This window comes from Pristiophorus japonicus, unplaced genomic scaffold (assembly GCF_044704955.1).
Source record: "Pristiophorus japonicus isolate sPriJap1 unplaced genomic scaffold, sPriJap1.hap1 HAP1_SCAFFOLD_846, whole genome shotgun sequence".
In the NCBI taxonomy this organism is placed as follows: Eukaryota; Metazoa; Chordata; class Chondrichthyes; family Pristiophoridae; genus Pristiophorus; species Pristiophorus japonicus.
The window spans coordinates 1-25,917 of NW_027254768.1; the positions used below are offsets into that span (position 1 = coordinate 1).

A 25,917-nucleotide genomic window follows, 5' to 3' on the forward strand; every position below is an offset into this window, starting at 1 on the left:
TCCCCGCTCCCCTCAGTCCCCGCCCCCCTCAGTCCCCGCTCCCCTCGGTCACCGCTCCACTCGGTCCCCGCTCCCCTCAGTCCCCAGGCCCTGCTCCCCTCAGTCCCCACTCCCCTCAGTCCCTGTCCCCCTCAGTCGCTGCACCCCTCAGTCCTCGTTCCCCTCGGTCCTCGCTCCCCTAAGTCCCCGCTCCCCTCGGTCACCGCTCCCCTCGGTCCCCGCTCCCCTCAGTCCCCGCTCCCCTCGGTCCCCGGGCTCAGCTCTCCTCGGTCCCCGGGCCCCGCTCCCCTCAGTCCCTGCCCCCTCGGTCACCGTTCCCCTCGGTCCCCGCTCCCCTCAGTCCCCGTCCCCTCGGTCCCCGGGCCCCGCTTCCCTCAGTCCCCGCGCCCCTCAGTCCTCACGCCCCTCAGTCCCCACTCCCCTCAGTCCCCGCGCCCCTCAGTCCCCGCTCCCCTCAGACCCCACTCCCCTCAGTCTTTGCACCGCGCTCCCCTCACTCCCGCGCCCCTCACTCCCCCCACTCCCCTCAGTCCCCGGGCCCCGCGCCCCTCAGTCCCCGCGCCCCTCAGTCCCCACACCCCTCAGTCCCCGAGCCCCTCATTCCCCGCCCCCCTCAGTCCCCGCTTCCCTCAGTCCCCGCGCCCCTCAGTCCCCACTCCCCTCAGTCCCCGAGCCCCTCAGTCCCCGCGCCCCTCAGTCCCCACTCCCCTCAGTCCCCGAGCCCCTCAGTCCCCGCGCCCCTCAGTCCCCACTCCCCTCAGTCCCCGCCCCCCTCAGTCCCCGCTCCCCTCAGTCCCTACTCCACTCAGTCCCCACTCCCCTCAGTCCCCAAGCCGATCAGTCCCCACTCCACTCAGTCCCCGCACCCCTCGGTCCCCGCTCACCTCGGTCCCCGCTCCCCTCAGTCCCCGCCCCCCTCAGTCCCCGCTCCCCTCGGTCACCGCTCCCCTCGGTCCCCGCTCCCCTCAGTCCCCAGGCCCTGCTCCCCTCAGTCCCCACTCCCCTCAGTCCCTGTCCCCCTCAGTCGCTGCACCCCTCAGTCCTCGTTCCCCTCGGTCCTCGCTCCCCTAAGTCCCCGCTCCCCTCGGTCACCGCTCCCCTCGGTCCCCGCTCCCCTCAGTCCCCGCTCCCCTCGGTCCCCGGGCTCAGCTCTCCTCGGTCCCCGGGCCCCGCTCCCCTCAGTCCCTGCCCCCCTCGGTCACCGTTCCCCTCGGTCCCCGCTCCCCTCAGTCCCCGTCCCCTCGGTCCCCGGGCCCCGCTTCCCTCAGTCCCCGCGCCCCTCAGTCCTCACGCCCCTCAGTCCCCACTCCCCTCAGTCCCCGCGCCCCTCAGTCCCCGCTCCCCTCAGACCCCACTCCCCTCAGTCTTTGCACCGCGCTCCCCTCATTCCCCGCGCCCCTCACTCCCCCCACTCCCCTCAGTCCCCGGGCCCCGCGCCCCTCAGTCCCCGCGCCCCTCAGTCCCCACTCCCCTCAGTTCCAACTCCCCTCAGTCTTTGCACCGCGCTCCCCTCACTCCCCGCGCCCCTCACTCCCCTCAGTCCCCAGGCCCCGCTTCACCCTCGGTCCCCGGCCCCTGCTTCTCCCCTCGGACCCCGGACCCCGGTCCCACCCTCGGGCCCGGACCCCGCTCACCCCTTGGTCCCCGTCCCCCGCTCCCCCCTCGGGCCATGGACCACGCTCCCCCCTCGAGCCCTGGACCCCGCTCGCCCCTCCATCCCTGCGCCCCTCCATTCCCGCTCCACCGCCTCAGGCACTGCACCCCGCTCCCCTCGGTCCTTGCTCCCCTCGGTCCCCGCTCCCCTCAGTCCCCGCCCCCCTCAGTCCCCGCTCCCCACGGTCCCCGCTCCCCTCGGTCCTCGCTCCCCTCAGTCCCCGCTCCCCACAGTCCCCGCTCCCCTCAGTCCCCGCTCCCCTCGGTCCCCGGGCCCCGCTCCCCTCAGTCCCGGGCCCGCTCCCCTCAGTCCCCGCTCCCCTCAGTCCCCGCTCCCCTCAGTCCCCGGGCCCGCTCCCCTCAGTCCCCGCTCCCCTCAGTCCCCGCTCCCCTCGGTCCCCGGGCCCCGCTCCCCTCAGTCCCCGGGCCCGCACCCCTCAGTCCCCGCTCCCCTCAGTCCCCGCTCCCCTCAGTCCCTGCCCCCCCTCGGTCACCGCTCCCCTCGATCCCCGCTCCCATCAGTCGCCGCACCCCTCAGTCCCTGCTCCCCTCAGTCCCTGCCCCCCTCAGTCCTCGCTCCCCTCAGTCCCTGCCCCCCCTCAGTCCTCGCTCCCCTCAGTCCCCGCTCCCCTCAGTCCTCGCTCCCCTTGGTCACCGCTCACCACGGTCCCCGCACCCCTCAGTCCCCGCCCCCCTCAGTCCCCGCTCCCCTCAGTCCCCGCTCCCCTCAGTCCCAGCTCCCCTCAATCCCCGCTCCCCTCGGTCACCGCTCCCCTCGGTCACCGCTCCCCTCAGTCCCCGCTTCCCTCAGTCCCCGCGCCCCTCAGTCCCCACTCCCCTCAGTCCCCGAGCCCCTCATTCCCCGCCCCCCTCAGTCCCCGCTTCCCTCAGTCCCCGCGCCCCTCAGTCCCCACTCCCCTCAGTCCCCGAGCCCCTCAGTCCCCGCGCCCCTCAGTCCCCACTCCCCTCAGTCCCCGAGCCCCTCAGTCCCCGCGCCCCTCAGTCCCCACTCCCCTCAGTCCCCGCCCCCCTCAGTCCCCGCTCCCCTCAGTCCCTACTCCCCTCAGTCCCCACTCCCTCAGTCCCCAAGCCGATCAGTCTCCACTCCACTCAGTCCCCGCGCCCTCAGTCCCCACTCCCCTCAGTCCCCAAGCCCCTCAGTCCCCACTCCCCTCAGTCCCCAAGCCCCTCAGTCCCCGTGCCCCTCAGTCCCCGCTCCCCTCAGACCCCACTCCCCTCAGTCTTTGCACCGTGCTCCCCTCACCTCCCGCGCCCCTCACTCCCCTCACTCCCTTCAGTCCCCGGGCCCCGCGCCCCTCAGTCCCCACTCCCCTCAGTCCCCAAGCCCCTCAGTCCCCACTCCCCTCAGTCCCCAAGCCCCTCAGTCCCCGTGCCCCTCAGTCCTCGCTCCCCTCAGACCCCACTCCCGTCAGTCTTTGCACTGCGCTCCCCTCACTCCCCGCGCCCCTCACTCCCCACACTCCCCTCAGTCCCCGGGCCTCGCTCCCCTCGGTCCCCGCGCCCCTCAGCCCGCACTCCCCTCAGTCCCCACTCCCCTCAGTTTTTGCACCGCGCTCCCCTCACTCCCCGCGCCCCTCACTCCCCACACTCCCCTCAGTCCCCGGGCCTCGCTCCCCTCGGTCCCCGTGCCCCTCAGTCCGCACTCCCCTCAGTCCCCACTCCCCTCAGTTTTTGCACCGCGCTCCCCTCACTCCCTGCGTCCCTCACTCACCTCTGTCCCCGGGCCCCGCTTCACCCTCGGTCCCCGGACCCTGCTCCCCGCTTGGGCCCTGGACCCCGCTCGCCCCTCCATCCCCGCGCCCCTCCGTTCCCGCTCCCCGCCTCAGGCACTGCACCCCGCTCCCCTCGGTCACCGCTCTCCTCAGTCCCCGCCCCCCTCAGTCCTCGCTCCCCTCAGTCCCCGCTCCCCTCAGTCCCCGCTCCCCTCAGTCCCCGCTCCCCTCAGTCCTCGCTCCCCTTAGTAACCGCTCCCCTCAGTCCCCGCTCCCCTCAGTCCCCGCTTCCCTCGGTCACCGCACCCCTCAGTCCCCGCTCCCCTCAGTCCCCGCTCCCCTCAGTCGCCGCACCCCTCAGTCCCCGCTCCCCTCAGTCCCCGCTCCCCTCAGTCCCCGCTCCCCTCAGTCACCGCACCCCTCAGTCCCCGCTCCCCTCAGTCCCCGCTCCCCTCAGTCCCCGCTCCCCTCAGTCCCCGCTCCCCTCAGTCGCCGCACCCCTCGGTCCCCGCTCCACTCAGTCCCCGCTCCCCTCAGTCCCCGCTCCCCTCAGTCGCCGCACCCCTCAGTCCCCTCTCCCCTCGGTCCCCAGACCCCGCTCCCCTCAGTCCCCGCTCCCCTCAGTCCCCAATCCCCTCGTTCACCGCTCCCCTCAGTCCCCGCTCCCCTCAGTCCTCGCTCCCCTCAGTCCTCGCTCCCCACGGTCCCCGCTCCCCTCAGTCCTCGCTCCCCTCAGTCCCCGCTCCCCTCAGACCCCGCTCCCCTCAGTCCCCGCTCCCCTCAGACCCCGCTCCCCTCAGTCCCCGCTCCCCTCGGTCCCCAGACCCCGCTCCCCTCAGTCCCCGCTCCCCTCGGTCCCCAGACCCCGCTCCCCTCAGTCCCTGCCCCCCCTCGGTCACCGCTCCCCTTGGTCCCCGCTCCCCTCAGTCTCCGCTCCCCTCGGTCCCCGGGCCCTGCTCCCCTCAATCCCCTCGCCCCTCAGTCCCCGGGCCCCGCTCCCCTCAGTCCCCGCGTCCGTCAGTCCCCACTCCACTTAGTCCCCGGGCCCCTCAGTCCCCGAGCCCCTCAGTCCCCGCGCCCCTCACTCCCCTCACTCACCTCAGTCCCCGGGCCCCGCGCCCCTCAGTCCCCGCTCCCCTCAGACCCCACTCCCGTCAGTCTTTGCACTGCACTCCCCTCACTCCCCGCGCCCTTCAGTCCCCACTCCCCTCAGTCCCCGCGCCCCTCAGTCCCCACTCCCCTCAGTCCCCGCGCCCCTCAGTCCCCGCTCCCCTCAGACCCCACTCCCCTCAGTCTTTGCACCGCGCTCCCGTCACTCCCCGCGCCCCTCACTCCCCACACTCCCCTCAGTCCCCCCTCAGTCCCCGCTCCCCTCAGACCCCACTCCCCTCAGTCTTTGCACCGCGCTCCCGTCACTCCCCGCGCCCCTCACTCCCCACACTCCCCTCAGTCCCCGCTCCCCTCAGTCCCCGCTCTCCTCAGTCCTTGTCTCCCCTCAGTCCCCGCTCCCCTCAGTCCCCGCACCCCTCAGTCCTTGTCTCCCCTCAGTCCCCGCTCCCCTCAGTCCCCGCTCCCCTCAGTCCCTACTCCCCTCGGTCACTGCTTCCCTCAGTCCCCGCTTCCCTCAGTCCCCGCTCCCCTCAGTCCCGCTCCCTCAGTCCCCGCTCCCCTCAGTCCCCGCCCCCCTCAGTCCCCGCTCCCTCAGTCCCCGCTCCCCTCAGTCCCTGCTCCCCTCGGTCACCGCTCCCCTCAGTCCCCGCCCCCCTCAGTCCCCGCTCCCCTCAGTCCCCGCTCCCCTCAGTCCCTGCTCCCCTCGGTCACCGCTCCCCTCAGTCCCCGCTCTCCTCAGTCCCCGCTCCCCTTGGTCCCCGGGGCCCGCTCCCCTCAGTCCCTGGGCCCCGCTCCCCTCAGTCCCCACTCCCCTCAGTCCCGGGCCCCGTTCTCCTTCAGTCCCCGCTACCCTCAGTCTTTGCACCGCGCTCCCCTCAGTCCCCGCTCCCTTCAGTCCCCGCTCCCCTCAGTCCCCACTCCCCCTCAGTCCCCGCTCCCCTCAGTCCCCGCTCCCCTCAGTCCCCGCTCCCCTCAGTCCCCGTGCCCCTCAGTCCCCGCTCCCCTCAGTCACCGCGCACCTCAGTCCCCTCAGTCCCCGCAGTCCCCGCTCCCCTCAGTCCCCGCTCCCCTCAGTCACCGCTCCCCTCAGTCCCCGCTCCCCTCAGTCACCGCTCCCCTCAGTCCCCGCTCCCCTCAGTCACCGCGCACCTCAGTCCCCTCAGTCCCCGCTCCCCTCAGTCCCCGCTCCCCTCAGTCACCGCTCCCCTCAGTCCACGCTCCCCTCAGTCACCGCTCCCCTCAGTCACCGCGCCCCTCTGTCCCCGCTCCCCTCAGTCACCGCTCCCCTCTGTCCCCGCGCCCCTCAGTCCCCGCTCTCCTCAGTCACCGCTCCCCTCAGTGCCCGCTCTCTTCAGTCACCGCTCCCCTCAGTCACCGCTCCCTCAGTCCCCGCTACCCTCAGTCACCGCTCCCCTCAGTCCCCGCTCCCCTCTGTCCCCGCTCCCCTCAGTCCCCGCTCCCCTCAGTCCCCGCTCTCCTCAGTCACCGCTCCCCTCTGTCCCCGCTCCCCTCAGTCCCCGTGCCCCTCAGTCCCCGCTCCCCTCAGTCACCGCGCACCTCAGTCCCCTCAGTCCCCGCTCCCCTCAGTCCCCGCTCCCCTCAGTCACCGCTCCCCTCAGTCCCCGCTCCCTCAGTCACCGCGCACCTCAGTCCCCTCAGTCCCCGCTCCCCTCAGTCCCCGCTCCCCTCAGTCACCGCTCCCCTCAGTCCCCGCTCCCCTCAGTCACCGCTCCCCCTCAGTCACCGCGCCCCTCTGTCCCCGCTCCCCTCAGTCCCCGCTCCCCTCAGTCCCCGTGCCCCTCAGTCCCCGCCTCCCTCAGTCCCCGCTCCCCTCAGTCCCCTCCCCTCAGTCCCCGCTCCCCTCAGTCCCCGCTCCCCTCAGTCCCCGTGCCCCTCAGTCCCCGCTCCCCTCAGTCACCGCGCACCTCAGTCCCCTCAGTCCCCGCAGTCCCCGCTCCCCTCAGTCCCCGCTCCCCTCAGTCCCCGCTCCCCTCAGTCCCCGCTCCCCTCAGTCACCGTTCCCCTCAGTCCCCGCTCCCCTCAGTCACCGCTCCCCTCAGTCCCCGCTCCCCTCAGTCCCCGCTCCCCTCAGTCCCCGCTCCCCTCAGTCACCGTTCCCCTCAGTCCCCGCTCCCCTCAGTCACCGCTCCCCTCAGTCACCGCTCCATTCTGTCCCCGCTCCCCTCAGTCCCCGCTCCCCCTCAGTCACCGCTCCTCTCAGTCCCCCGCTCCCTCAGTCACCGCTCCCCTCAGTCCCCGCTCCCCTCAGTCACCGCTCCCCTCTGTCCCCGCTCCCCTCAGTCACCGCTCCCCTCAGTCCCCGCTCCCCTCAGACCCCACTCCCCTCAGTCTTTGCACCGCACTCCCCTCACTCCCCGCGCCCCTCACTCCCCTCACTCCCCTCAGTCCCCGGGCCCCGCGCCCCTCAGTCACCACTCCACTCTGTCCCCGCTCCCCTCAGTCCCCGCACCCCTCAGTCCCCGCTCCCATCAGTCCCCGCTCCCCTCAGTCCCCGAGCCCCTCAGTCCCCGCTCCCCTCACTCCCCTCACTCACCTCAGTCCCCGGGCCCCGCGCCCCTCAGTACGCTCCCCTCAGACCCCACTCCCGTCAGTCTTTGCACCGCACTCCCCTCACTCCCGCGCCCCTCAGTCCCCACTCCCCTCAGTTCCCGCTCCCCTCAGACCCCACTCCCCTCAGTCTTTGCACCGCGCTCCCGTCACTCCCCGCGCCCCTCACTCCCCTCACTCCCCTCAGTCCCCGGGCCCCGCACCCCTCAGTCCCCACTCCCCTCGGTCACCGCTCCCCTCAGTCCCTGCTCCCCTCGGTCACCGCTCCCCTCTGTCCCCGCTTCCCTCAGTCCCCGCCCCCTCAGTCCCCGCCCCCTCAGTCCCCGCTCCCCTCAGTCCCTGCTCCCCTCGGTCCCCGCTCTCCTCAGTCCCCGCTTCCTTGGTCCCCGGGGCCCGCCCCTCCCTCAGCTCCCTGGGCCCCGCTCCCCTCAGTCCCGCCCCCTCAGTCCCCACTCCCCTCAGTCCCCGGGCCCCGTCCCCTCAGTCCCCGCTACCCTCAGTCTTTGCACCGCGCTCCCCTCAGTCTCTGCTCCCCTCAGTCCCCGCTCCCTTCAGTCCCCGCTCCCTCAGTCACCGCGCACCTCAGTCCCCTCAGTCCCCGCTCCCCTCAGTCCCCGCTCCCCTCAGTCACCGCTCCCTCAGTCCCCGCTCCCCTCAGTCACCGCTCCCCTCAGTCCCCGCTCCCCTCAGACCCCACTCCCCTCAGTCTTTGCACCGCACTCCCCTCACTCCCCGCGCCCCTCACTCCCCTCACTCCCCTCAGTCCCGGGGCCCCGCGCCCCTCAGTCACCGCTCCACTCTGTCCCCGCTCCCCTCAGTCCCCGCGCCCCTCAGTCCCCGCTCCCCTCAGTCCCCGCTCCCCTCTGTCCCCGCTCCCACAGTCCCCGCTCCCCTCAGTCCCCACTCCCCTCGGTCACCGCTCCCTCTGTCCCCGCTTCCCTCAGTCCCCGCCCCCCTCAGTCCCCGCTCCCCTCAGTCCCCGCTCCCCTCAGTCCCCGCTCCCCTCGGTCACCGCTCCCCTCTGTCCCCGCTTCCCTCAGTCCCCGCTCCCCGCAGTCCCCGCTCCCCTCAGTCCCCGCCCCCCTCAGTACCCGATCCCCTCAGTCCCCGCTCCCCTCGGTCCCCGCTCCCCTCGGTCACCGCTCCCCTCAGTCCCCGCTCTCCTCAGTCCCCGGTCCCCGGGGCCCGCTCCCTCAGTCCCTGGGCCCCGCTCCCCTCAGTCCCCGCCCCCCTCAGTCCCCACTCCCCTCAGTCCCCGCTCCCCTCAGTCCCCGCGCCCCTCAGTCTTTGCACCGCACTCCCCTCAGTCCCCGCTCCCTCAGTCCCCGCTCCCCTCAGTCACCATGCCCCTCAGTCCCCGCTCCCCTCAGTCACCGCGCACCTCAGTCCCCTCAGTCCCCGCTCCCCTCAGTACCTGCTCCCCTCAGTACCTGCCCCCCTCTGTCCCCGCTCCCCTCTGTCCCCGCTCCCCTCTGTCCCCGCTCCCCTCAGTCCCTGCTCCCCTCAGTACCTGCCCCCCTCTGTCCCCGCTCCCCTCAGTCCCCGCTCCCCTCAGTCCTCGCTCCCTTGGTCACCGCTCACCACGGTCCCCGCACCCCTCAGTCCCCGCCCCCTCAGTCCCCCGCTCCCCTCAGTCCCCGCTCCCCTCAGTCCCAGCTCCCCTCAATCCCCGCTCCCTCGGTCACCGCTCCCCTCGGTCACCGCTCCCCTCAGTCCCCGCTTCCCTCAGTCCCCGCGCCCCTCAGTCCCCACTCCCCTCAGTCCCCGAGCCCCTCATTCCCCGCCCCCTCAGTCCCCGCTTCCCTCAGTCCCCGCGCCCCTCAGTCCCCACTCCCCTCAGTCCCCGAGCCCCTCAGTCCCCGCGCCCCTCAGTCCCCACTCCCCTCAGTCCCCGAGCCCCTCAGTCCCCGCGCCCCTCAGTCCCCACTCCCCTCAGTCCCCGCCCCCCTCAGTCCCCGCTCCCCTCAGTCCCTACTCCCCTCAGTCCCCACTCCCCTCAGTCCCCAAGCCGATCAGTCTCCACTCCACTCAGTCCCCGCGCCCCTCAGTCCCCACTCCCTCAGTCCCCAAGCCCCTCAGTCCCCACTCCCCTCAGTCCCCAAGCCCCTCAGTCCCCGTGCCCCTCAGTCCCCGCTCCCTCAGACCCCACTCCCCTCAGTCTTTGCACCGTGCTCCCCTCACCTCCCGCGCCCCTCACTCCCCTCACTCCCTTCAGTCCCGGGCCCCGCGCCCCTCAGTCCCCACTCCCCTCAGTCCCCAAGCCCCTCAGTCCCCACTCCCCTCAGTCCCCAAGCCCCTCAGTCCCCGTGCCCCTCAGTCCTCGCTCCCCTCAGACCCCACTCCCGTCAGTCTTTGCACTGCGCTCCCCTCACTCCCCGCGCCCCTCACTCCCCACACTCCCCTCAGTCCCGGGCCTCGCTCCCCTCGGTCCCCGCGCCCCTCAGCCCGCACTCCCCTCAGTCCCCACTCCCCTCAGTTTTTGCACCGCGCTCCCCTCACTCCCCGCGCCCCTCACTCCCCACACTCCCTCAGTCCCCGGGCCTCGCTCCCCTCGGTCCCCGTGCCCCTCAGTCCGCACTCCCCTCAGTCCCCACTCCCCTCAGTTTTTGCACCGCGCTCCCCTCACTCCCTGCGTCCCTCACTCACCTCTGTCCCCGGGCCCCGCTTCACCCTCGGTCCCCGGACCCTGCTCCCCGCTTGGGCCCTGGACCCCGCTCGCCCCTCCATCCCCGCGCCCCTCCGTTCCCGCTCCCGCCTCAGGCACTGCACCCCGCTCCCCTCGGTCACCGCTCTCCTCAGTCCCCGCCCCCCTCAGTCCTCGCTCCCCTCAGTCCCCGCTCCCCCTCAGTCCCCGCTCCCTCAGTCCCCGCTCCCCTCAGTCCTCGCTCCCCTTAGTAACCGCTCCCCTCAGTCCCCGCTCCCTCAGTCCCCCGCTTCCCTCGGTCACCGCACCCCTCAGTCCCCGCTCCCCTCAGTCCCCGCTCCCCTCAGTCGCCGCACCCCTCAGTCCCCGCTCCCCTCAGTCCCCGCTCCCTCCCCTCCCCCTCAGTCCCCGCTCCCCTCAGTCCCCGCCCCCACCCCCCTCAGTCCCCGCTCCCCTCAGTCCCCCTCCCCTCAGTCCCCGCTCCCCTCAGTCCCCGCTCCCCTCAGTCGCCGCACCCCTCGGTCCCCGCTCCACTCAGTCCCCGCTCCCCTCAGTCCCCCGCTCCCCTCAGTCGCCGCACCCCTCAGTCCCCTCTCCCCTCGGTCCCCAGACCCCGCTCCCCTCAGTCCCCGCTCCCCTCAGTCCCCAATCCCTCGTTCACCGCTCCCTCAGTCCCCGCTCCCCTCAGTCCTCGCTCCCCTCAGTCCTCGCTCCCCACGGTCCCCGCTCCCCTCAGTCCTCGCTCCCCTCAGTCCCCGCTCCCCTCAGACCCCGCTCCCCTCAGTCCCCGCTCCCCTCAGACCCCGCTCCCCTCAGTCCCCGCTCCCCTCGGTCCCAGACCCCGCTCCCCTCAGTCCCCGCTCCCCTCGGTCCCAGACCCCGCTCCCCTCAGTCCCTGCCCCCCTCGGTCACCGCTCCCCTTGGTCCCCCGCTCCCCTCAGTCTCCGCTCCCCTCGGTCCCCGGGCCCTGCTCCCCTCAATCCCCTCGCCCCTCAGTCCCCGGGCCCCGCTCCCTCAGTCCCCGCGTCCGTCAGTCCCCACTCCACTTAGTCCCCGGGCCCCTCAGTCCCCGAGCCCCTCAGTCCCCGCGCCCCTCACTCCCCTCACTCACCTCAGTCCCCGGGCCCCGCGCCCCTCAGTCCCCGCTCCCCTCAGACCCCACTCCGTCAGTCTTTGCACTGCACTCCCCTCACTCCCCGCGCCCTTCAGTCCCCACTCCCCTCAGTCCCCGCGCCCCTCAGTCCCCACTCCCCTCAGTCCCCCGCGCCCCTCAGTCCCCGCTCCCCCTCAGACCCCACTCCCCTCAGTCTTTGCACCGCGCTCCGTCACTCCCCCCGCGCCCCTCACTCCCCACACTCCCCTCAGTCCCCGCTCCCCTCAGACCCCACTCCCCTCAGTCTTTGCACCGCGCTCCCGTCACTCCCGCGCCCCTCACTCCCCACACTCCCCTCAGTCCCCGCTCCCCTCAGTCCCCGCTCTCCTCAGTCCTTGTCTCCCCTCAGTCCCCGCTCCCCTCAGTCCCCGCACCCCTCAGTCCTTGTCTCCCCTCAGTCCCCGCTCCCTCAGTCCCCGCTCCCCTCAGTCCCTACTCCCCTCGGTCACTGCTTCCTCAGTCCCCGCTTCCCTCAGTCCCCGCTCCCCTCAGTCCCGCTCCCCTCAGTCCCCGCTCCCCTCAGTCCCCGCCCCCCTCAGTCCCCGCTCCCCTCAGTCCCCGCTCCCCTCAGTCCCTGCTCCCCTCGGTCACCGCTCCCCTCAGTCCCCGCCCCCTCAGTCCCCGCTCCCCTCAGTCCCCGCTCCCCTCAGTCCCTGCTCCCCTCGGTCACCGCTCCCCTCAGTCCCCGCTCTCCTCAGTCCCGCTCCCCTTGGTCCCCGGGGCCCCGCTCCCCTCAGTCCCTGGGCCCGCTCCCCTCAGTCCCCACTCCCCTCAGTCCCCGGGCCCCGTTCTCCTCAGTCCCCGCTACCCTCAGTCTTTGCACCGCGCTCCCCTTCAGTCCCCGCTCCCTTCAGTCCCCGCTCCCTTCAGTCCCCGTGCCCCTCAGTCCCGCTCCCTCAGTCCCCGCTCCCCTCAGTCCCCGCTCCCCTCAGTCCCCGTGCCCCTCAGTCCCCGCTCCCCTCAGTCACCGCGCACCTCAGTCCCCTCAGTCCCGCAGTCCCCGCTCCCCTCAGTCCCCGCTCCCCTCAGTCACCGCTCCCCTCAGTCCCCGCTCCCCTCAGTCACCGCTCCCCTCAGTCCCCGCTCCCCTCAGTCCCCGCTCCCCTCAGTCACCGCTCCCCTCAGTCCACGCTCCCCTCAGTCACCGCTCCCCTCAGTCACCGCGCCCCTCTGTCCCCGCTCCCCTCAGTCACCGCTCCCCTCTGTCCCGCGCCCCTCAGTCCCCCGCTCTCCTCAGTCACCGCTCCCCTCAGTGCCCGCTCCCCTCTGTCCCCGCTCCCCTCAGTCCCCGCTCCCCTCAGTCCCCGCTCTCCTCAGTCACCGCTCCCCTCTGTCCCCGCTCCCCTCAGTCCCCGTGCCCCTCAGTCCCCGCTCCCCTCAGTCACCGCGCACCTCAGTCCCCTCAGTCCCCGCTCCCCTCAGTCCCCGCTCCCCTCAGTCACCGCTCCCCTCAGTCCCCGCTCCCCTCAGTCACCGCGCACCTCAGTCCCCTCAGTCCCCGCTCCCCTCAGTCCCCGCTCCCCTCAGTCACCGCTCCCCTCAGTCCCCGCTCCCCTCAGTCACCGCTCCCCTCAGTCCCCGCTCCCCTCAGTCCCCGCTCCCCTCAGTCACCGTTCCCCTCAGTCCCCGCTCCCCTCAGTCACCGCTCCCCTCAGTCACCGCGCCCCTCTGTCCCCGCTCCCCTCAGTCACCGCTCCCCTCAGTCACCGCTCCCCTCAGTCACCGCTCCATTCTGTCCCCGCTCCCCTCAGTCCCCGCTCCCCTCAGTCACCGCTCCTCTCAGTCCCCGCTCCCCTCAGTCACCGCTCCCCTCAGTCCCCGCTCCCCTCAGTCACCGCTCCCCTCTGTCCCCGCTCCCCTCAGTCACCGCTCCCCTCAGTCACCGCTCCATTCTGTCCCCGCTCCCCTCAGTCCCCGCGCCCCTCAGTCCCCGCTCCCCTCAGACCCCACTCCCCTCAGTCTTTGCACCGCACTCCCCTCACTCCCCGCGCCCCTCACTCCCCTCACTCCCCTCAGTCCCCGGGCCCCGCGCCCCTCAGTCACCACTCCACTCTGTCCCCGCTCCCCTCAGTCCCCGCACCCCTCAGTCCCCGCTCCCATCAGTCCCCGCTCCCCTCAGTCCCCGAGCCCCTCAGTCCCCGCTCCCCTCACTCCCCTCACTCACCTCAGTCCCCGGGCCCCGCGCCCCTCAGTACGCTCCCCTCAGACCCCACTCCCGTCAGTCTTTGCACCGCACTCCCCTCACTCCCCGCGCCCCTCAGTCCCCACTCCCCTCAGTTCCCGCTCCCCTCAGACCCCACTCCCCTCAGTCTTTGCACCGCGCTCCCGTCACTCCCCGCGCCCCTCACTCCCCTCACTCCCCTCAGTCCCCGGGCCCCGCACCCCTCAGTCCCCACTCCCCTCGGTCACCGCTCCCCTCAGTCCCTGCTCCCCTCGGTCACCGCTCCCCTCTGTCCCCGCTTCCCTCAGTCCCCGCCCCCCTCAGTCCCCGCCCCCCTCAGTCCCCGCTCCCCTCAGTCCCTGCTCCCCTCGGTCCCCGCTCTCCTCAGTCCCCGCTTCCCTTGGTCCCCGGGGCCCGCTCCCCTCAGTCCCTGGGCCCCGCTCCCCTCAGTCCCCGCCCCCCTCAGTCCCCACTCCCCTCAGTCCCCGGGCCCCGTTCCCCTCAGTCCCCGCTACCCTCAGTCTTTGCACCGCGCTCCCCTCAGTCTCTGCTCCCCTCAGTCCCCGCTCCCTTCAGTCCCCGCTCCCCTCAGTCACCGCGCACCTCAGTCCCCTCAGTCCCCGCTCCCCTCAGTCCCCGCTCCCCTCAGTCACCGCTCCCCTCAGTCCCCGCTCCCCTCAGTCACCGCTCCCCTCAGTCCCCGCTCCCCTCAGACCCCACTCCCCTCAGTCTTTGCACCGCACTCCCCTCACTCCCCGCGCCCCTCACTCCCCTCACTCCCCTCAGTCCCCGGGCCCCGTGCCCCTCAGTCACCGCTCCACTCTGTCCCCGCTCCCCTCAGTCCCCGCGCCCCTCAGTCCCCGCTCCCCTCAGTCCCCGCTCCCCTCTGTCCCCGCTCCCCACAGTCCCCGCTCCCCTCAGTCCCCACTCCCCTCGGTCACCGCTCCCCTCTGTCCCCGCTTCCCTCAGTCCCCGCCCCCCTCAGTCCCCGCTCCCCTCAGTCCCCGCTCCCCTCAGTCCCCGCTCCCCTCGGTCACCGCTCCCCTCTGTCCCCGCTTCCCTCAGTCCCCGCTCCCCTCAGTCCCCGCTCCCCTCAGTCCCCGCCCCCCTCAGTACCCGATCCCCTCAGTCCCCGCTCCCCTCGGTCCCCGCTCCCCTCGGTCACCGCTCCCCTCAGTCCCCGCTCTCCTCAGTCCCCGGTCCCCGGGGCCCGCTCCCCTCAGTCCCTGGGCCCCGCTCCCCTCAGTCCCCGCCCCCCTCAGTCCCCACTCCCCTCAGTCCCCGCTCCCCTCAGTCCCCGCGCCCCTCAGTCTTTGCACCGCACTCCCCTCAGTCCCCGCTCCCCTCAGTCCCCGCTCCCCTCAGTCACCATGCCCCTCAGTCCCCGCTCCCCTCAGTCACCGCGCACCTCAGTCCCCTCAGTCCCCGCTCCCCTCAGTACCTGCTCCCCTCAGTACCTGCCCCCCTCTGTCCCCGCTCCCCTCTGTCCCCGCTCCCCTCTGTCCCCGCTCCCCTCAGTCCCTGCTCCCCTCAGTACCTGCCCCCCTCTGTCCCCGCTCCCCTCTGTCCCCGCTCCCCTCTGTCCCCGCTCCCCTCAGTCCCCGCTCCCCTCAGTCCCCGCTCCCCTCGGTCACCGCTCCCCTCAGTCCCCGCTCCCCTCAGTCCCCGCTCCCCTCGGTCACCGCTCCCCTCAGTCCCCGCTCCCCTCAGTCCCCGCTCCCCTCGGTCACCGCTCCCCTCAGTCCCCGCTCTCCTCAGTCCCCGGTCCCCGGGGCCCGCTCCCCTCAGTCCCTGGGCCCCGCTCCCCTCAGTCCCCGCCCCCCTCAGTCCCCACTCCCCTCAGTCCCCGGGCCCCGCTCCCCTCAGTCCCCGCGCCCCTCAGTCCCCGCGCCCCTCAGTCCCCGCCCCCCTCAGTCCCCACTCCCCTCAGTCCCCGGGCCCCGCTCCCCTCAGTCACCGCTCCCCTCAGTCCCCGCTCCCCTCAGTCCCCGCGCCCCTCAGTCTTTGCACCACGCTCCCCTCAGTCCCCGCTCCCCTCAGTCCCCGCTCCCCTCAGTCCCCGCTCCCCTCAGTCCCGGCGCCCCTCAGTCTTTGCACCACGCTCCCCTCACTCCCTGCGCCCCTCACTCCCCTCAGTCCCCAGGCCCCGCTCCCCTCAGTCCCCACTCCCCTCAGTCCCCGCTCCCCTCAGTCCCCGCTCCCCTCAGTCCCCATGCCCCTCAGTCACCGCGCACCTCAGTCCCCTCAGTCCCCGCTCCCCTCAGTCCCCACTCCCCTCAGTCCCCGCTCCCCTCAGTCTCCGCTCCCCTCAGTCACCGCTCCCCTCAGTCCCCGCTCCCCTCAGTCACCGCTCCCCTCAGTCACCGCTCCCCTCAGTCCCCATGCCCCTCAGTCACCACGCACCTCAGTCCCCGCTCCCCTCAGTCCCCGCTCCACTCTGTCCCCGCTCCCCTCAGTCCCCGCTCCCCTCAGTCCCCGCTCCCCTCAGTCACCGCTCCCCTCAGTCACCGCTCCCCTCAGTCACCGCTCCACTCTGTCCCCGCTCCCCTCAGTCCCCGCTCCCCTCAGTCCCCGCTCCCCTCAGTCCCCGCTCCCCTCAGTCCCCGCTCCCCTCAGTCACCGCTCCACTCTGTCCCCGCTCCCCTCAGTCCCCGCTCCCCTCAGTCCCCACTCCCCTCAGTCCCCGCTCCCCTCAGTCCCCACGCCCATCAGTCCCCGCTCCCCTCAGTCCCCACGCCCATCAGTCCCCGCTCCCCTCAGTCCCCACTCCCCTCAGTCCCCGCTCCCCTTGGTCACTGCGCCCCGCTCCTCTCGGCCCCTGCGCTCCGCTCCCTAATCAGTCCACGGGAGCCCGCCCCCCCCCGCCCTCGGTCCCGCTCCCCCCTCGGTCCCTGCGCCCCACTTCCCACTCGGTCCCCGGGCCCCGGGCCCCGCTCCCAGCTCGGTCCCCAGGCCCCGCTCCCCACTCGGTCCCCGGGGTCCGCTCCCATCTCGGTCCTAAATTTCCTCCCCCGTATCCAGAGACTGTGTGACCCCTTGTTCTAGACTTCCCAGCCCCTGGAAACATCCTCCCCGCATCCAGTCTGTCCAACCCCGTCAGAATTTTATACCTTTCAATCAGATCCCCTCTCATTCTTCTAAACTCCAGTGAATATAGGCCCAGTCGACCCAATCTCTCCTCATACGAAAAATACTCCCCATCCCAGGAATCAGTCTGGTGAACCTTCGCTGCACTCCCTCTGTGGCAAGTATATCCTTCCTTAGGTAAGGAGACCAGAACTGCTCACAATACTCCAGGTGTGGTCTCACCAAGGCCCTGTATAACTGGAGTAAGACATCCTTGCTCCTGTACACAAACCCTCTTGCAATGAAGGCCAACGTACAACTTGCCTTCTTAACTGCTTGCTGCACCTGCATGTTTGTTTTCGATGACTGGTGTACAAGGTCTCCCAGGTCCCTCTGTACATCCACACTTCCCGAGCCGTCACCTGGTGGCCCGGTGGAGCGAACGTCATGAATAGCAGTAGATTTCGTTCCCTAAAGTATAATAGTCTTCAGCTTTTATATCATTAACCCTAAATCTTTGTCGCAAAGTTGGTTGAGCGATCTCATATATAACTGCATCATTAGATCGCCAGAGGGGCAAAATGTCGCCTCCTTGTGGCTCAAAGGGTGGATAAAATTCTGTGACAATTGTCAAACATGTAAAAAGACCCAAAAACAATTCACCCAGATAGATATAATATCAGGTGTGAGAATTGTGAATACTCAGGAAAGGATGAGGAATTTATATTGACCTTTTGAAAGTTGAAAGTTAGATGTCAAAGTCAAATATCAAAAGTATTAAGTAAAGTATGTCCTCATAGATACCCCGAGATATCCCTCATAGATACCCTGAGATACCCCTCAAAGATATCTCAAGATATCCCTCATAGATACCCCTAGATATCTCTCATTGATACCCCTAGATATCCCTCATAGATACCTCCAGATATCTCTCATTAATATCCCACGATATCCCCCATAGATACCCCTAGATATCCCACATAGATACCCCTAGATATCTGTCATAGATACCCCTAGATATCCCCCATATATACCCCTAGATATCGCTCATCGATACCCTTATATATCCCTCATAGATACCCCTAGATATCCCTCACAGATACCCCTAGATATCCCTCATAGATACCCCGAGATATCTTTCATAGATATCCCAAGATAATCGCACATAGATACCCTAGATATCCCTCATAAATACCCAGAGATATCCCGCATGGATATCCCTAGATATCCCACATAGACACCCCTAGATATCTAATTCACAATATCCCCCATTCCCTTAATTCACAATATACCCCATTCCCCAAATTCACAATATCCCCCATTCCCCTAATTCACAATATCCCCCACTCCCCTAATTCACAATATCCCCCATTCCCCTAATTCACAATATCCCCCACTCCCCTAATTCACAATATCCCCCATTCCTCCAATTCAAAAATCCCCCATTCCCCAAATTCACAATATCCCCCACAGCCCTAATTCACAATATCCCCCACTCCCCTAAATGACATTATCTCCCACTCCCCTAATTCACAATATCACCCACTCCCCTAATTCACAATATCCCCCAATCCCCAAATCACAATATCCCCCACAGCCCTAATTCACAATATCCCCCAATCCCCAAATCACAATATCCCCCACAGCCCTAATTCACAATATCCCCCACTCCCCTAATTCACAATATCCCCCACTCCCCTAATTCACAATAGCCCCCACTCCCCTAATTCACAATATCCCCCACTCCCCTAATTCACTATATCCCCCACTCCCCTAATTCACAATATTCCCCACTCCCCTAATTCACAATATCCTCCACTCCCCTAATTCACAATATCCCCCACTCCCCTAATTCACAATATTCCCCACTCCCCTAATTCACAATATCCCCAACTCCCCTAATTCACAATATCCCCCACTCCACTAATTCACAATATCACTTATTCCCCTAAATTACAATATCCACCATTTTCCTAATTCACAATATCCCACTCGCCAATTTCACAATATCCCCCACTCCCATAATTCACAATATCGCCCACTCCCCAAATTCACAATATCCCATTCGCATAATTCACAATATCCCCCACTCCCCTAATTCACAATATCCCCCATTCCCCTAAGTCACAATATCCCCCATTTTCCTCATTCACAATATCCCCCACTCCCCTAATTCACAATATCCCCCATTCCCCTAAGTCACAATATCCCCCATTTTCCTCATTCACAATATCCCCCACTCCCCTAATTCATAATATCCCTCACTCCCCTTATTCACAATATCCCCCATTCCCCTAATTCAGAATATCCCTCACTCCCCTTATTCACAATATCCCCCACCCCACTAATTCACAATATCTCCCTTTCCCGTAATTTCCAATACCCCCATTCCACTAATTCACAATATCCCCCATTCTCCTAATTCACAATATTCCCCATTCCCCTAATTGGCAATATCCCCCACTCTTCAAATTCACAATATGCCCCATTCCCCGAATACACAACATCCCACATTCCCCTAATTTACAATGTCCCCCATTCCCCTAATTCACAATATCCCCCACTCCCCGAATTCACAATATCCCCCATTCTCCTAATTCACAATATCCCCCATTCTCCTAATTCAAAATATCCCCTCCCCTAATTCACTGCATGTTCCTGCCTGCAGTTACACCATGCCACTCCCCTCTGTCAGTACCTCCCGCTCCCCTCACTCTCCTCATCTCACACCCCTCAGTGACTACATCCTACTCCCTTAAATCACTCCATCCCACTGCCTTCAGTCATTAATCACTTTCTACGCATTCATATCCACCTCAGTCACTGTATTACCAGACATCACTCACATTCTTCTCATTCTCCTAATCCCACTCTCCTCTGTCTTCTCATCCCTATCATCTCAGTCTCCTCATCAATCACCTCTCAGTCTCCTCATCGCACCTTCCTCAGACTCCTCATGCCAGTTCCGTTTAAAAAGCTCATCGCACTCCACTCAGACTCCTCATGCCACACCCTTCAGTCTCCTGGTCCCACTCCCCTCAGTCACTACATCCCACTCCCCTTAGTCACTACATCCCACTCCCCTTAGTCACTACATCCCACTCCCCTTAGTCACTACATCCCACTCCCCTCAGTCTCCTGGTCCCACGACCCTCAGTCACTACATTCCACTCCCCGCAGTCACTGAATCCCACTCCCCTCAGTCACTGAATCCCACTCCCCGCAGTCACTGAATCCCACGACCCTCAGTCACTGAATCCCACGACCTTCAGTCACTACATTCCACTCCCCTCAGTCACTACATTCCACTCCCCTCAGTCACTGCATTCCACTCCCCTCAGTCACTACATCCCACTCCCCTCAGTCACTACATTCCACTCCCCTCAGTCACTACATTCCACTTCCCTCAGTCACTGAATCCCACTCCCCTCAGTCACTACATCCCACTCCCCTCAGTCACTGCATTCCACTCCCCTCAGTCACTACATTCCACTCCCCTCAGTCACTGCATTCCACTCCCCTCAGTCACTACATCCCACTCCCCTCAGTCACTACATCCCACTCCCCTCGGTCACTACATCCCACTCCCCTCGGTCACTACATTCCACTCCCCTCAGTCACTGCATTCCACTCCCCTCAGTCACTACATCCCACTCCCCTCAGTCACTACATTCCACTCCCCTCAGTCACTACATTCCACTCCCCTCAGTCACTACATTCCACTCCCCTCAGTCACTACATTCCACTTCCCTCAGTCACTGCATTCCACTCCCCTCAGTCACTACATTCCACTCCCCTCAGTCACTACATTCCACTTCCCTCAGTCACTGAATCCCACGACCCTCAGTCACTGCATTCCACTCCCCTCAGTCTCCTGGTCCCACGACCCTCAGTCACTGAATCCCACTCTCCTCAGTCTCCTGGTCCCACTCCCCTCAGTCTCCTGGTCCCACACCCCTCAGTCACTGAATCCCACTCCCCTCAGTCTCCTGGTCCCACGACCCTCAGTCACTACATCCCACTCCCCTTAGTCACTACATCCCACTCCCCTCAGTCTCCTGGTCCCACTCCCCTCAGTCACTGCATTCCACTCCCCGCAGTCACTGAATCCCACTCCCCGCAGTCACTGAATCCCACTCCCCTCAGTCACTACATTCCACTCCCCGCAGTCACTGAATCCCACGACCCTCAGTCTCTACATTCCACTCCCCTCAATCACTACATTCCACGACCCTCAGTCACTGAATCCCACTCCCCGCAGTCACTGAATCCCACTCCCCTCAGTCACTGAATCCCACGACCCTCAGTCACTGAATCCCACTCCCCTCAGTCACTGAATCCCACGACCCTCAGTCACTGAATTCCACTCCCCGCAGTCACTACATTCCACTCCCCTCAGTCACTACATTCCACTCCCCTCAGTCACTGAATCCCACTCCCCTCAGTCACTACATTCCACTCCCCTCAGTCACTGCATCCCACTCCCCTCAGTCTCCTGGTCCCACACCCCTCAGTCACTGCATTCCACTCGCCGCAGTCACTGAATCCCACGCCCCGCAGTCACTGAATCCCACTCCCCTCAGTCACTGCATCCCACTCCCCTCAGTCACTGAATCCCACTCCCCTCAGTCACTGCATTCCACTCCCCGCAGTCACTGAATCCCACGACCCTCAGTCACTGAATCCCACTCCCCTCAGTCACTACATTCCACTCCCCGCAGTCACTGAATCCCACTCCCCTCAGTCACTACATTCCACTCCCCGCAGTCACTGAATCCCACACCCCTCAGTCACTGAATCCCACGACCCTCAGTCACTGAATCCCACTCCCCTCAGTCACTACATTCCACTCCCCTCAGTCACTGAATCCCACGACCCTCAGTCACTACATTCCACTCCCCTCAGTCACTGAATCCCACACCCCTCAGTCACTGAATCCCACTCCCCTCAGTCACTACATTCCACTCCCCTCAGTCACTGAATCCCACGACCCTCAGTCACTACATTCCACTCCCCTCAGTCACTGAATCCCACGACCCTCAGTCACTGAATCCCACTCCCCTCAGTCTCCTGGTCCCACACCCCTCAGTCACTGCATTCCACTCCCCGCAGTCACTGAATCCCACGCCCCGCAGTCACTGAATCCCACTCCCCTCAGTCACTGCATTCCACTCCCCGCAGTCACTGAATCCCACGACCCTCAGTCACTGAATCCCACTCCCCTCAGTCACTACATTCCACTCCCCTCAGTCACTACATCCCACTCCCCGCAGTCACTGAATCCCACGACCCTCAGTCACTGCATTCCACTCCCCGCAGTCACTGAATCCCACTCCCCTCAGTCACTGCATTCCACTCCCCTCAGTCACTACATTCCACTCCCCGCAGTCACTGAATCCCACTCCCCTCAGTCACTGAATCCCACGACCCTCAGTCACTGCATTCCATTCCCCTCAGTCACTGAATCCCACGACCCTCAGTCACTACATTCCACTCCCCTCAGTCACTGAATCCCACTCCCCTCAGTCACTACATTCCACTCCCCTCAGTCACTGAATCCCACGACCCTCAGTCACTGAATCCCACAACCCTCAGTCACTGCATCCCATTCCCCTCAGTCACTGAATCCCACTCCCCTCAGTCACTGAATCCCACTCCCCTCAGTCACTGAATCCCACTCCTCGTAGTCACTGAATCCCACTCCCCTCAGTCACTGAATCCCACGACCCTCAGTCACTACATTCCACTCCCCTCAGTCACTGAATCCCACGACCCTCAGTCACTGAATCCCACTCCCCTCAGTCACTGAATCCCACTCCCCTCAGTCACTGAATCCCACTCCCCTCAGTCACTGAATCCCACGACCCTCAGTCACTGAATCCCACTCCCCTCAGTCACTGAATCCCACTCCCCTCAGTCACTGAATCCCACTCCCCTCAGTCACTGAATCCCACTCCCCTCAGTCACTGAATCCCACTCACCTCAGTCACTACATTCCACTCCCCTCAGTCACTGAATCCCACTCCCCTCAGTCACTACATTCCACTCCCCTCAGTCACTACATTCCACTCCCCTCAGTCACTACATCCCACTCCCCTCAGTCACTACATCCCACTCCCCGCAGTCACTACATTCCACTTCCCTCAGTCACTGAATCCCACGACCCTCAGTCACTGCATTCCACTCCCCTCAGTCACTACATTCCACTCCCCTCAGTCACTACATTCCACACCCCGCAGTCACTACATTCCACTTCCCTCAGTCACTGAATCCCACGACCCTCAGTCACTGCATTCCACTCTCCTCAGTCTCCTGGTCCCACGACTCTCAGTCACTGAATCCCACTCCCCTCAGTCTCCTGGTCCCACTCCCCTCAGTCTCCTGGTCCCACACCCCTCAGTCACTGAATCCCACTCCCCTCAGTCTCCTGGTCCCACGACCCTCAGTCACTACATCCCACTCCCCTTAGTCACTACATCCCACTCCCCTCAGTCTCCTGGTCCCACTCCCCTCAGTCACTGCATTCCACTCCCCGCAGTCACTGAATCCCACTCCCCGCAGTCACTGAATCCCACTCCCCTCAGTCACTACATTCCACTCCCCGCAGTCACTGAATCCCACTCCCCTCAGTCACTACATTCCACTCCCCTCAGTCTCTACATTCCACTCCCCTCAATCACTACATTCCACGACCCTCAGTCACTGAATCCCACTCCCCGCAGTCACTGAATCCCACTCCCCTCAGTCACTGAATCCCACGACCCTCAGTCACTGAATTCCACTCCCCTCAGTCACTACATTCCACTCCCCTCAGTCACTGAATCCCACTCCCCTCAGTCACTACATTCCACTCCCCTCAGTCACTGAATCCCACTCCCCTCAGTCACTACATTCCACTCCCCTCAGTCACTGAATCCCACTCCCCTCAGTCACTACATTCCACTCCCCTCAGTCACTGAATCCCACTCCCCTCAGTCACTACATTCCACTCCCCTCAGTCACTGAATCCCACTCCCCTCAGTCACTGAATCCCACGACCCTCAGTCACTACATTCCACTCCCCTCAGTCACTGAATCCCACGACCCTCAGTCACTACATTCCACTCCCCTCAGTCACTACATTCCACTCCCCTCAGTCACTGAATCCCACTCCCCTCAGTCACTACATTCCACTCCCCTCAGTCACTGAATCCCACTCCCCTCAGTCACTGAATCCCACTCCCCTCAGTCACTACATTCCACTCCCCTCAGTCACTACATTCCACTCCCCTCAGTCACTGAATCCCACGCCCCGCAGTCACTGAATCCCACTCCCCTCAGTCACTGCATTCCACTCCCCTCAGTCACTGAATCCCACTCCCCTCAGTCACTACATTCCACTCCCCTCAGTCACTGAATCCCACTCCCCTCAGTCACTGAATCCCACTCCCCTCAGTCACTACATTCCACTCCCCGCAGTCACTGAATCCCACTCCCCTCAGTCACTGCATTCCACTCCCCGCAGTCACTGAATCCCACTCCCCTCAGTCACTGCATTCCACTCCCCTCAGTCACTGAATCCCACGCCCCGCAGTCACTGAATCCCACTCCCCTCAGTCACTGCATTCCACTCCCCTCAGTCACTGAATCCCACTCCCCTCAGTCACTACATTCCACTCCCCTCAGTCACTGAATCCCACTCCCCTCAGTCACTGAATCCCACTCCCCTCAGTCACTGCATTCCACTCCCCACAGTCACTGAATCCCACGACCCTCAGTCACTGAATCCCACGACCCTCAGTCACTACATTCCACTCCCCGCAGTCACTGAATCCCACACCCCTCAGTCACTGAATCCCACTCCCCTCAGTCACTACATTCCACTCCCCTCAGTCACTACATCCCACACCCCTCAGTCACTGAATCCCACTCCCCTCAGTCACTACATTCCACTCCCCGCAGTCACTACATCCCACACCCCTCAGTCACTGAATCCCACTCCCCTCAGTCACTACATTCCACTCCCCGCAGTCACTGAATCCCACTCCCCTCAGTCACTGAATCCCACTCCCCTCAGTCACTGAATCCCACTCCCCGCAGTCACTGAATCCCACTCCCCTCAGTCACTGCATTCCACTCCCCTCAGTCACTACATTCCACTCCCCGCAGTCACTGAATCCCACTCCCCTCAGTCACTGAATCCCACGACCCTCAGTCACTGCATTCCACTCCCCGCAGTCACTGAATCCCACTCCCCTCAGTCACTGCATTCCACTCCCCTCAGTCACTACATTCCACTCCCCGCAGTCACTGAATCCCACTCCCCTCAGTCACTGAATCCCACTCCCCTCAGTCACTGAATCCCACTCCCCTCAGTCACTGAATCCCACGACCCTCAGTCACTACATTCCACTCCCCGCAGTCACTGAATCCCACTCCCCTCAGTCACTGAATCCCACGACCCTCAGTCACTGCATTCCACTCCCCTCAGTCACTACATTCCACTCCCCTCAGTCACTGAATCCCACAACCCTTAGTCACTGCATCCCACTCCCCTCAGTCACTGAATCCCACGACCCTCAGTCACTGAATCCCACTCCCCTCAGTCACTGAATCCCACTCCCCTCAGTCACTGAATCCCACTCCCCTCAGTCACTGAATCCCACGACCCTCAGTCACTGAATCCCACTCCCCGTAGTCACTGAATCCCATTCCCCTCAGTCACTGAATCCCACGACCCTCAGTCACTACATCCCACTCCCCTCAGTCACTGAATCCCACGACCCTCAGTCACTGAATCCCACTCCCCTCAGTCACTGAATCCCACTCCCCTCAGTCACTGAATCCCACGACCCTCAGTCACTACATCCCACTCCCCTCAGTCACTGAATCCCACGACCCTCAGTCACTGAATCCCACTCCCCTCAGTCACTGAATCCCACTCCCCTCAGTCACTGAATCCCATTCCCCTCAGTCACTGAATCTCATGACCCTCAGTCACTACATTCCACTCCCCTCAGTCACTGAATCCCACGACCCTCAGTCACTGAATCCCACTCCCCTCAGTCACTGAATCCCACTCCCCTCAGTCACTACATTCCACTCCCCGCAGTCACTGCATCCCACTCCCCTCAGTCACTGAATCCCACTCCCCTCAGTCACTGAATCCCATTCCCCTCAGTCACTGAATCCCACGACCCTCAGTCACTACATTCCACTCCCCTCAGTCACTGAATCCCACGACCCTCAGTCACTACATTCCACTCCCCTCAGTCACTGAATCCCACTCCCCTCAGTCACTGAATCCCACTCCCCTCAGTCACTACATTCCACTCCCCGCAGTCACTGAATCCCACTCCCCTCAGTCACTGAATCCCACTCCCCTCAGTCACTACATTCCACTCCCCTCAGTCACTACATTCCACTCCCCGCAGTCACTGAATCCCACGACCCTCAGTCACTGAATCCCACGACCCTCAGTCACTGAATCCCACGACCCTCAGTCACTGAATCCCACGACCCTCAGTCACTGCATTCCACTCCCCTCAGTCACTGAATCCCACTCCCCTCAGTCACTACATTCCACTCCCCTCAGTCACTGAATCCCACGACCCTCAGTCACTGAATCCCACGACCCTCAGTCACTGAATCCCACAACCCTCAGTCACTGAATCCCACTCCCCTCAGTCACTGAATCCCACTCCCCTCAGTCACTGAATCCCACTTCCCTCAGTCACTACATTCCACTCCCCTCAGTCACTGAATCCCACTCCCCTCAGTCACTGAATCCCACTCCCCTCAGTCACTGAATCCCACTTCCCTCAGTCACTACATTCCACTCCCCTCAGTC

At 65.2% G+C, this 25,917-nt stretch overlaps 1 protein-coding gene across 1 annotated transcript; it reads left to right on the forward strand.

Moving 5' to 3' along the window:
* Positions 1 to 2,272: 2,272 nt before the first annotated feature.
* LOC139257443 (uncharacterized) lies at positions 2,273 to 19,176 on the forward strand (the record flags this gene model as incomplete). The annotated part of the gene is made up of 5 exons (XM_070874499.1): positions 2,273 to 2,383; positions 3,924 to 4,009; positions 14,992 to 15,077; positions 15,415 to 15,444; positions 18,978 to 19,176. Coding segments are annotated over 5 exons (512 nt in total), but the record flags the coding sequence as incomplete, so codon positions are not given.
* Between the last annotated feature and the right edge of the window lie 6,741 nt (positions 19,177 to 25,917).